Source organism: Chiloscyllium plagiosum, unplaced genomic scaffold (assembly GCF_037043375.1).
Source record: "Chiloscyllium plagiosum isolate Xiang-an unplaced genomic scaffold, Cpla_swu_hap1 HiC_scaffold_31, whole genome shotgun sequence".
In the NCBI taxonomy this organism is placed as follows: Eukaryota; Metazoa; Chordata; class Chondrichthyes; order Orectolobiformes; family Hemiscylliidae; genus Chiloscyllium; species Chiloscyllium plagiosum.
Window position 1 is genome coordinate 10,040,108 of NW_028270169.1, and position 12,477 is coordinate 10,052,584.

General features: G+C 39.4%; 1 protein-coding gene, 1 non-coding gene and 1 pseudogene across 2 annotated transcripts in view; all 3 read right to left on the reverse strand.

Annotated features, from left to right (window-relative positions):
* The window catches only part of LOC148141855 (inactive serine/threonine-protein kinase TEX14-like), a 71,704-nt gene that overhangs the window by 11,713 nt on the left and 47,514 nt on the right, over positions 1–12,477 (reverse strand). Inside the window, exons 4-5 of the mRNA XM_087977084.1 lie at positions 3,854–3,968; positions 426–591 (exon numbers count right to left, since the gene is read on the reverse strand). Of these exons, the coding sequence (XP_087833210.1) occupies positions 426–591; positions 3,854–3,968 (281 nt within the window). The remainder of the gene's footprint in view (positions 1–425; positions 592–3,853; positions 3,969–12,477) is intronic.
* On the reverse strand, positions 9,812–9,999 carry LOC122564246 (small nucleolar RNA U3; annotated as a pseudogene).
* Positions 12,105–12,325, reverse strand: LOC122564244 (small nucleolar RNA U3). The gene has a single exon (XR_006315841.1). It is a non-coding gene; the product is annotated as a small nucleolar RNA U3 (small nucleolar RNA).

Consider the following 12,477-nt stretch of genomic DNA (forward strand, 5'->3'; position numbering starts at 1 on the left):
CATCACATCCATAACCGTTCAGTCACTGCAGCATCAACACTCAGTAGCAGCAGTGTGAACAATCTATAAGATACATTGCAGAAATGTGCCAAAAATCCTTAGACAGCGCATTCCAAACTCACAACCAAATCCATTCAGAAGGACAAAGGCAGCAGATACATGGGAACACCACCACTTGCAAGAACCCCTCCAACCTAGTCACCATCCTGACTTGAATATATATCACTATTCTTCATTATCACTGAGCCAAACTCCTGGAATTCCCTCCTTAATGGCATTGTGAGTCTACTTACAGCACATGGACTGCAGCTGTTCAAGAAGGAAGCTAAACACCACCTTCTTCAAGGGTATCTAGGGATGGACAAAACTGCTGGCCCAGCCAGGAAAGCCAAAAGTGAATTTTTAAAAACTCCAATGCTTCATACCCGAGTACTACGTTCCTTGCCAGCTGACTTGGCCCAGGTACGGGGTATTCTTCCATCTTTATCATTCAGACGCAGATCACCTCCAGCATCCAGTAACTTACTGAGAATCCACTGATTGCAGGAAAAAGCTGCTGCATGTACTGGAGTACTCCGATCCTCACACCGGCTGGATAGAATGAATTGTTTTAAAAGAAGTCAGTCCACAACTGTTATTCAAGCAAAGAAAATGTGAAGTGGTTACTATTCTGATTATGATTTTGAATATTGCAAAAAAAAATGCTAATCAGACTTGAAATGCTTACAAAGGCAAAATACTGCAGTTATGGAGATCTGAAATAAAAACAGTGATAGAGAAACTTGGCTGCTCTGCCAACATCTGTGGAGAAAGAAATAGAGTTCACATTTTAACTCCAATGACTCTTTGGAACTGAAACTGAAAATGAACTGTAACTTTGAAAGTGATTTGCTCAAATATCTGCTTAAATATTTGGCTGTGAAATGAATAACGTTTGTTTGGAAAGCATTCACCAGTACAATGCGTTGATCTTTGTGGATTGAATCTGGATGGACATTTTTGTCCAATCTAAGCAACAAATTCCGTCTGCATTTTGTAAAACACTTCATGTGTGGCCCAATTGTGCAGTCTCTGAAAATGTTATGTGCTACAATTCTCCAACAAAAATATTTCATTTTAAATACCATGTCGATGAAAATGATGCAAAATCATACAAGGCATCTTTGATCATGACATACTGTAGAAAAGGGAAAGAATTGATTTGTGTTAGCCAAGCTTTTTCCATAATTTCACATTGTTCATTTTATCCAAAACTAAGGTGCCTGATTTCGAGATGCATGAAGTCCAACTTGCTCATCACTTGCTAATTTACACAGGTCCCCTATCCCATGACATGCATAATTTGGAACATTTATGTTAATTTCCAAACTCTCTCATATTCTCACCCTATCTTCTCTCTGCAACCTTTTCCAGTCTTCAGTCTTCCAAGTGTAGTTTTCTGTGCAATCACACCTCCCCATAGAACATAGAAAATACAGTGCAGAACAGGCCCTCAATGTTGCGCCAACCTGTGAACTATTCTAAGCTCATCCCCCTACACTATCCCATCATCATCCATGTGCTTATCCAAGGATTGTTTAAATCTCCCTAATGTGGCTGAGTTAACTACATTGGCAGGTAGGGCATTCCACGCCCTTACCACTCCCTGAGTAAAGAACCTGCCTCTGGCATCTGTCTTAAATCTATCACCCCTCAATTTGTAGTTATGCCCCCTCGTACAAGCTGTCGTCATCATCCTAGGAAAAAGACTTTCACTATCTACCCTACCTAATCTCTGATCATCTTGAATGTCTCTATCAAATCCCCTCCTAGCCTTCTTCTGTTCAATGAGAACGGACCCAAGTCTCTCAGCCTTTCCTCATAAAAGCTTCCCTCCAGACCAGGCAACGTCCTGCTAAATCTCCTCTGCACCTTTTCCAATGCTTCCACATCCTTCCTGAAATATGGCAACCAGAAGTGTACACAATATTCTAAGTTTTGTATAGTTGCAGCATGATGTTGTGGCTCCGGAACTCAATGCCTCTACCAATGAAACCTAGCACACTGTATGCCTTCTTAACAGCACTATCAACCTGGGTGGCAACTTTCAGGAATCTATGAACTTGGACTTCAAGGTACCGTGCACATCACACTACCAAGAATCTTTCCATTGACTCAGTACTCTGCCTTCCTATTATTCTTCCCAAAGTGAATCACCTCACATTTAGCTGCATTAAACTCCATTTGCCACCTCTCAGCCCAATTCTGTAATTTATCTAAGTCCTCCTGCAACCTGTAACATTCTTCCAAACTGTCCACTACTCCACTGATTTTAGTGTCATCTGCAAATTTACTAATCCATCCATCTCTGTCTGCGTCTAAGTCATTTATAAAAATAACAAACAGCAGTGGTCCCGAAACAGATCCTTGTTGCACACCACTAGTAACCGGACTCCATGCTGAATATTTTCCATCAAACACTACTCGCTGCCTTCTTACAGAAAGCCAGTTTCTAATCCAAACTGCTAAATCACACTCAATCCCATGCCTCTGCATTTTCTCCAACAGCCTACCATGTGGAACCTTATCAAAGGCTTTACCGAAGTCCATGTACACCACGTCAACTGCCCTACCCTCATCTACATGCTTGGTCACCTTCTCAAAAAACTCAATGAGGTTTGTGAGATACGACCTGCCCTTGACAAAACTATGTTGACTCTCTGAAATCAAATTGTTGCTTGCTAGATGATTATAGATTCTATCTCTTATAATCCTTTCAAAAACCTTTCCTACAACAAAGCAAGGCTCACTGGTCTATAATTAGCTGGGTCATCTTTACTGCCCTTCTTGAATAACAGCACAACATTTGCAATCCTCCGGTCCTCTGGTACTAAACCTGTAGACAAAGACAACTCAAATATCAAAGCCAAAGGCTCCGCTATCTCCTCCCTAAGTTCCCAGAGAATCCTTGTCTACTTTCAGTCCTTCTAGAATTGATAACACCTCTTCGTAATTAACATCGATCTTTTCTAGTCTAATATCTCGTATCTCATTCTTCTCCTCTACAGTATTCTCCTTTTCCTGAGTGAAAACCGATGAGAAATGTTCGTTTAGTACCTCTCCGATCTCCACAGGGTCCACACTCAACTTCCCACTTCTGTCTTTGACTGGACCTATTTCTACCCTAGTCATCCTTTTATTCCTCATACATCTATAGAAAGCTTTATGGTTCTCCTTTATTCTATATGCTAAATACTGCTTGTGTCCTCTTTTTGCTCTTCTTAACTCTCTCTTTAATTCCTTCCTAGATGATCTGTAACTCTCCATCGCCTCATCTGAACCATCTTGCCTCATTAACACATAAGCCCTTCTTCTGCTTAACAAAAGATGCAATTTCTGTAGTAAATCACAGTTCCCTTACCTTATCACTTCCTCTCTGCCTGACAGGGACATACCTATCAAGGACACACAATATCTGTTCCTTAAATCAGCTCCACATTTCCATTGTCTGCATCCCCTGCATTTTGCTACCCCATTCTATGCATCCTAATTCTTGCCTAAGCACATTATAATTGCTCTTGCCCCACACCTGACCTTTGATAGCTGACTCTTTAGTTGCCTTAGCCCTGCTCTCCAGAATTTCCTCCATAGCATCCTTTTCCTCTCAATTTTGAAAGTCCTTCTCAAAGCTCATCCTTCTGACCATGCTTAGTCATCTCTTCTGGTCTCCCATCATTGCTCAGTATACTTTCCCTTGTACCGTGCACTTATTTTACATTGTTGTCCTGCTTTTGAAAGCATTTGCATATTTTTCCATGCTTTATATACAAACCTGCTTTCATTACAGTTTGAAGTATTCAGTTAAGAAACTTACTGGTTAGGATTTGCTCCAAACTCCAATAAAACATCAACAACTTTGACAAGGTCCAGCAAAGCAGCTATAAATAGCGGAGTCTGCCCCAAATTATTTCTAGTGTCTACTGCAGCACCTGGAAAAATAGAACAGAAATTAGGTCAAAATCAAAATTGTGATACAAATTTCATTTAATATATTGACCAATTTCAGAACAATGTTGTGAAGTACATTATGTACAAATCTAACAGTTATGGAATGTAATTCACTGCAATTGATATCTTATGTTCATTGCGTAGCCCATGTTAAGATACCAATTGATTGGTAAGTCAAATCCCAAAATGAAACCTGGAACGATTTTTAAAAATTAATTAATGCAGTGATTAATCATTGAAGCATTTTAACATGAAGTTGCTGATATTCTTTAACAACAAAACATAAGGTTTTGTTACAAAATAAAGAGAATAAACTACATACATATTAAACAAGATCTTAAGACGCACATCAAAACAAAGTTTCAGCATGTTTCTCAATACCATTCATGACAGAGGCTTATGTAAAAGAAATTACATCCCTAACTCAACTTGTTAGATTTTTATATAACTGACCCACTCCAGGTTCTTTCCTATGCACTGTGGAGACAATTTGATTATTCCTTTACGAGTTTGCCATCACTAACTTTTCACAAATCTTAAATATTCTCACAGATTTCAATTCATACTCCTTGTCTGGAGGTAGCTGGTTTCCCTGAACTGACCTGAATTCCTGACCAGGAGAGAAACTAAAACCTGCTTCTGAACTCAACTCTCATATTACTGAACAGGTCTGGCAGCATAAAACTATAAGAAATAGGTTGTGACATTCCTCATAACCACTTTCCTATGTTTTCCCTGTAGCCCTTGATTCCCCTACTAATCAAGAGCCTTGATCAACTCAACCTTAAATATACATAAGGTTCCCCCCCCCCCCCCCCCCCCCCCCCCCGCATAGCTCTCTGTGGCAAAGAATTCCAAAGACTACAACCTTCTAAGGGAAGAAATTCCTCCTCATCTCAGTATTAAGCTAATGCTGCTTTATTCTAAGACTATGCCCTCTGGTCCTAGACTCACCCCCAGAGGTGAACCATACTCTCAGCATTTACCCTGTCAAGTCCTTATATGTTTCAATGAGATCACCTCTCATTCCTTTAAACTCCAGACAACATAGTCCCAACTTGTTTAACCTTTGCTCATAAGACAATCCCTCCATACAAGGGATCATCCTAGTGAACCCAAATCTGAAGAAGGGTCACTGGACTCGAAACATTAACTCTACTTTCTCTCCACAGATGTTGCCAGACCTGCTGAGTTTCTCTAACAATTTCTGCTTTTCTTTCAGATTTCCAGCATCAGTAGTTCTTTGTTCTATTCAATACTGGTGTTTTCTGATCTGAATTGAAAACAAAGATAATGACTTTAAATGTGTTTACCCTACTGCCATAAATTCAGCAGTATCTATATTGTTCCATTAACATCTCAGGGTCTGCTTTCTGAACAATGTTGAATTTAGGTCACTATTCCAAAAATGACCGCTGATCTTGAAAATGAATCTTCACAGCACTAACCCACATCAATCTGCTTCTCTTTTAAAAAATTCCAAACTTAAAGAATGATAATGACATATATGTTTACACACCTTTCATCACACTGCACAAAAGAGTCTCCTATCCAACCAACTGATTCTTTTAAAAAATGCTGCTCATTTTACAGAGAATGGAAACAATAAAAGGTACTAAAGAGAAAAATGATACATCAATAAATAATTGATTGTAATCAGGTGCTATGTTGATTTCAGCACTATATATGCATTGCGTTGTTGTTGTCCATATTCTTCCTCAGAAACTCCTTTCCCTCATTGCAAGTCCATCTGCAGAAGAATCAGGTGAAGGAATTATCAATAATTCCCTTTAACATTACAAGTACTTGACTATTAGATGTACAATTCTGTCAGATTGTACAACCCTTTTCAGCTTGGGCTACATTTGGACAATTGCAGTGACCTTGTCCTAAAGAAAAAGGATCCAATATATGCTTAGAAAACAGAAACTATGGAGTAAGTAAGAACAACAGAAAGTGATTCATGTTCTGATTAATCTCCTGTTCTCACTTTGCTTAGAAGGCTAGCTGAGTTCAAGAATTTACTCAATACAAAATGCAATATCTGTGTGACTAATGCAATACCCAGTCTTGGATGGCTCCATGCTCTAGAAGACTGGCAAGTTTAAGGCAGACAGAAAGGACGTTTTTCACCACATTGGCAGCCTTTGAACAGCTTTGGGAACATTCTATAGAATCTGCAGTTGCACAGCTATATGGGAGGAACTTTGAAAAGAAAATCTGCATCTCTCTCTCTGTATTTTCCTTATTAATATATAATTCAGTAGTATGAAGGATCAGGAAGGATGAGTTCTTCTCAACTCAGCCAAACTATATCTTAGCATTGTTCCACAGCTGTAGCACTACCCAAAAGGAAAAAAAAACTAATAAAATCTGTGAATGACACATTCTGGGCTCAATTCATCCTATATTCATCAAAATGGCACTGCAATGTGTTTAATTCCAAGCTTTATCGGTTTTTAAACTGTTCCTTCCTTTTGTAAGCTGAAGAAATCTCCTGATATAGAGTCATAGAATCAGACAGAAACTGACTCTTCAGTCTAATTCATCTGCACCAATCAGACTCTTCTTTTATTTCAAAAATATACTTTATTCATGAAAAAAATCTCTAGTTTATATACATTAACACATAAGCGGTTTGGTTCTGCATAGTTGCATATGAAGTAAACACACAAAACATTGGAATTTGACTGCACACAAAACCAAAGATCTCACTTACACATATAATACTAATATTTACATGACACACTAGGAGGGTTTGGTAACTGTTCAGACTCCTATTTACCTTCGGCAGAAAGACCTCAGATCACAATTTTCCCCACTGTGCCTTAGCAGCAGCTGCCTCAAGCTTTAGTGCGTCCTTCAGTACATAGTCCTGGACCTTGGAACGTGTCAGTCTACAACACTTGGTCAGGATCAACTCCTTGTTCTGGAAGACCAACAAGGTTCGAGCAGACCAAAGAGCGTCTTTCACGGAGTTGATGGTCCCCCTCCAGGTGCAGTTGATGTCCGTCTCAGTGTGCACCCTGGGTAACAGACAGTAGAGCACAGAGTCCCGCGATGAACTATTGCATCTTCCTCCAGACGTCCTTTGCAAAGACACATTCCAGAAGGGGATGTGTGATAGTCTCAACCCCTCTGCAGCTGCTTTGTAAGCAGCAGGTGATGGTACAGGTTGACCGGACATGCATGAAGGATCTTACAAGTAGTGCCCTGCGCCCAAACCAACCAGACATTCCGATTTGATGTAATCCCATTTGCTAACATTTGACCTATATCTGTCTAAACTCTTCCTCTTCCGATACCCATCCAAATGCCTTTTAAATTTTGTAATTATACACACTTCCACCACTTCCTCTAGCACCGCATTCTATACATGCACTAGCCTCTGCATTGATCCACATTCTGTTTTCATAGGCTTCAATACAGCATGTGCTTCAATTCAAGGCCACTTTACAAGGTCTTTACATGTATTATGGCCAAAGCAGAGCCGATTACAATTCAATTGGTCGGCCAATACTTCTCGGAGTTTAATTCGTCTAATTATATAGCCTAATAATAAGGAATTTGCCGGTTCTTAGTTTGTTAGGTGGCAAAGGAATTACAAATTTGATGAATAAGGGCACATTTTTTGGAAAAAAGAATTGCCCCGGAGAACTATGATTGTAATCATTGGTGCAAAAATGCAGGTTAGTGTGCACCTGTAATGAACCACCTTTAACAATGTGCAGAGACAACAAGAGACTGATAATGAGGAGAGCTGACTGAAAATACATAAGAAACAAGTGCCAAACTTGACAAGACAGCGCTTTATGCCAGTCACTGTACAATTCAATCATTTATGACCTTGTGCATCAATAACTAAAGCTCTATAATGCCCTTTAATTTCTTGAGATACCAATGCAATTTTGTATTGACAAAAGTTTAAAAACAAAACCATTCAGACTGCTTTCTCTGCAAAGGAAGATCATATCCAGTGTCAGGGAATGGGAGTCAAGTCTGAGCAGGGGGAAAAAGGACAATTTTGACAGTGCGGAGAAGGAGGCATAGGCTTGAAGCAGGGAAGAGAGGAAATGAGGTGGACTGGTACAGGGCAAATAGGAAAGCAGGGAAAGATGGAGTGGATCCTGAGGAATGAGTGTGAAGCCAAGGCTAGTAATGAGGTTGGGGAGTTCCAGCACATAAACATAAGCACAGATACAGTAGCTACTAAAGGAAGTCAGAAGCTGAATGTTCAACAGAAACTGGATTATCTTCTGATTCCCATAGCCTTTCTATTGTTTACATGAGGCCAGACAGGAGTATGATACAATACTTATTGTACACTTGATTGGAAGAGTGCAGTTCCGACAATAATTGGAAAATTCCAACACTATTAAGGATATAATTGGCTGCATGATCAACTCCTCATCATCATTTTAAACATTTGAATCCTCCAATACTGGCACACACTGGCTTGATGCACATCAGCCAAAGGATCAACCATGATAACTGCATTTGCCAAAGTTTCCTCAACAATATCTCCCAAATTTCTCAATAGCCAAGAGTAGAGGGAAAAGGAGCAGTAGAACAAACTGTATCAAAATCATACACCATCTTAGCTTGAAAATATATCACAGCTTCTTCAAAAATCACTGGAGTAACTGTGAACTCAACACTGAACAGTACAGCAGGTGAACCAAACAGGCTATAGTACTACAGGAGGTAAACACTCCTACCTGCAAAAATTAAAGCATTGACTTTAACCAACTTTAAGACAAACCACTCAGAATGCATTCTCTTTTTCTAACACCCTCATGGATGTCACGGCATACCAGATCAACTCTCCCAACATTCGACCACCCATTAGTGATATACAATGGCAGCAATGTAATTCATCCATAGGAACTTTTTATATTTCAAAATGTACTTTTATCTGTAAAAAGATCTTTACATACGTTTCAGTTCTGTACTCACTTTACATATGCAGAACAAATAAACCCAAGGCATTTGTTATTTATACGAGACTAAATCTACATACATTTGAGACACAGGGAGAGTCCAATACCTGAGCGGACCCCCATTGTACTTTAGCAGAAAGACCTTAGATAGTGGTCTTTCACCGCGACTCCTTGGTGGCAGCTTCCCCAGGCTTTTGTGCATCCCTCAGCACGTAGTCCTGGACCTTGAAATGCGCCAGTCTGCACAGTTGGTCGAGGTTAACTTCTTGCTCTGGAAGACCAATAAGTTTCAAGCAGACCAAAAAGTACCTTTCACCAATCCTCCAGGTGCAGTCAATGTCTGCCTCAGTGTGCGTCCTGGCGAACAGACCATACAGCATTGAGTCCTGCATCACAGATCTGCACAGAACCTTTCTTTTTTTATTTTAGAAATATACATTATTCATAAAAATCTTTATGTACATACATAGTCACTAGAGCAGTTCAGTTGTATACAGGCTGAACATATTGAGAAGAAAACGAATATTGGAATTTGACTCTCCCGACAGTTCCAAAGAACCCGAAGCATTTCTAACTTATGAAAGACATTATTTACAAAGATATACGACTACAACTCCACTTATCAAGAATTCCTTAACAGCACAGTCCAAATCCTTCAATAGCTGATTGCAAAAATAAAGCCATGATGTGAAGATGCTGGTGTTGGACTTGAGTGGATAAAGTCAGAAGTCATACAATACCAGTTTATAATCCAACAGGTTTATTTGATTTCAAATATATCAGTTACAACTATACACTCACTTGATAAACCTAGAACTATATGCAAACAGTTCAGAAAACAAGCTACCATGAAAATAAAGCTCTGCCTCACCTTTAAATAACAAACCACTCAGACTATAAAGTAGAGACAGAACACTCACCAATAGCAAAGAGCAGGTGCTGAAAGCAACATTCAATACCTACTTAGAAAAAAAAACAATACAAATCCTCCTCAGGGTTTATTAGACCAAACCCTTTCAAACCCATTCCTCTAGGCAAAAACTACAAAAATTATCCGTAAAAGCATAGTCTTAACAAGCTAACCATTCAAATTCAGGTGGCAATACCACAGACACACATCACGGTTAGGGACTGGGTCCCTTTAATTCAACAATTTTTCATTAGAATTCATTTAATTTACATTGTATCACAAAAATCAATATACAAAAATAGTATTTTTAATTTTATTATATTGAAACCCTCTGATCGACAAACTGTGATTACCATAATCTATTCAATAGGTGAATCAAAAGTTAAGCGTGCATCACCACAAACCAGCAGGCAATGTCACATAATATCGCTTTCATATTCATTACATATTAAATAAGCCAAACAACTCACTATCTGGAAGTACAGTAGAGCCCCCAAGAAGAGGATGAACGAATGCACTCAATTTAGAATCGCATATCACCACTTTAATTTTTACCCTTCACAAACGTAGCAACTGACTTCCTGTCTGAGGCTGAACTAAACTGCTTGCAAACTTGGTGTAACATTTGACCTCAAAATAAGGTCACAGAGAACTCTGTTTTCTGACAGGACATTCTGATCAGGGTTTCTTCAGAAATGGGGAGCAGTACTTCCATTCTGACAATCCTCTTGTACAGTAGAACTGTTGAGGAAACAGAAACCATGCCCCTTTACAACACTGAGCAGATCTTCTTCTGAAATTTAAAGGCTTGGAATCACAGACAGCCGCTTTGATCGCTGCTGGCAAATGCTAAGTACGTAAGGTTATTGTGAGGTTAGTGTGCCGGGGCTAATGTGTGCCTGTTGATCAGGCATTAAGTGTATAGGGTGTCAAGATGCCATCTGAGATGGGGATAGACATCAGATTGATAGGATGTTTCAGTGTTTCATAGTCAGGTGGATATGATGCCAAGTGAGTAGTGGACGATGTCAGGTGGGTAAGATGTCAAATCGGACGGAAAGATTTTGCAAGGGATGGGGTGCAAAGGGGGTGGATACCAAATGGATATGTAGTACAATGCGAGGGTGCATGGTGGCAAGAGTGCAAGTGACTGATCAGAATCAGGTTAGAGTTTAAGAAATAGCAGAGAAACAATTAAAACAGGAAAGGTAGCAGACTGGGTGAGCTTCAGACACACTTCCCACTTATCTGGTAGCGTGGAATCCCAACAGCACTCAAATAAATTCCAACACCATTAAGGATGTCAGAGTCTGCTTGATCAGCTTTCCATTATCACTTTAAACATTTGATCCTGCCATGAATAGTGCACACAGATGGACCATTGCAACTGAACTTGACAACAGTTTCCTCAACAACACCCAGATGATGGCTACAAGTAAAAGGGCAGCAGAACAAAGAAAACCATTGCCTAGACCCACGTCACACACCAGTTTAACTTAAAAATATTTCATAATTTCTTCAGGCACCTGATCAACCTAGAATTACATGCTGAACAAAAAACTGCAGATATACAAAATAGACTGCATTAGTTCAAGAAGCAAAGTCAAACAGGTAAAGTTGCCATACTCGTACTGGAGGTACACAGATAGAAATGGTTTAGAGAGATATGGGAAATGTAGGCAAATGGGACAAGTTTGGTTTAGGAAATCTGGTTGGCATGGACAAGTTGGGCTGAAGAGCCACTTTCCATGCCGTATGCCTCTATGACAATCAGCTCCTTTCTCATAAATGGCAGACAAACCTTTTATTTCAAAAATATACTTTACTCATAAAATGTTCTTTGCAGACATTTATAGTCACTAAAGAAGTTCGGTTCTATACAATCTTTGCATATGGAGAAGAACATTGGCTTTTGACTTTCTCAACAATTCTAACAAACAAACCCAAAACATTTCTTACATATGCAAGATACTATTTCCATATATTCGAGGCACTAGAAAGGTCTGATAAGTAAATGGACTCCCATTGTACTTTGGCTGAAAGATATTAGTTGGTGGTCTTTCTCCATTAAACTTTGGTAGCAGCTGCCCCCAGCTTTACAGCATCCATCAGCACAGATCTTGCATTGTATCAGTTTCCCAACATCCACCAATGGTACATGGAGCTAACAGATTTTTCAAATGACAAAAATATACTTCATCCATATACTTAAGCTGTTGGGTACATACACCTTATGCAAGAGGATGAGGTGAAAAGGGGGTCAACATACTCAACAAACAAAATTCTGCTTTAGGGGGTTGACTCTAGAAAAGAGAGAGGCAGAACACTCATCAATGACAAAGACCAACTGCTTAAAGCAACACTCAATGCCTACTTCCTGCTCAGAGGAGAACACTATAAATCCTCCTTGCAGTTTGTGAGACCTAACACTCCAGAACCCATTTCTCTCGGAAAGAACTATAGAAATGATCCCTAAGAATATAGTCTTAACAAACCATACATGCAAATTCAGGTGACAATACCACAGACACACATCACAGTTAGGACTGGGTCTCTAATTCATCAATTTTTTTCATTAGTATTCTTGCCAGTACATATAAAAGTTGAGTATTTTTCTATTTCATTACATTGAAACCCACG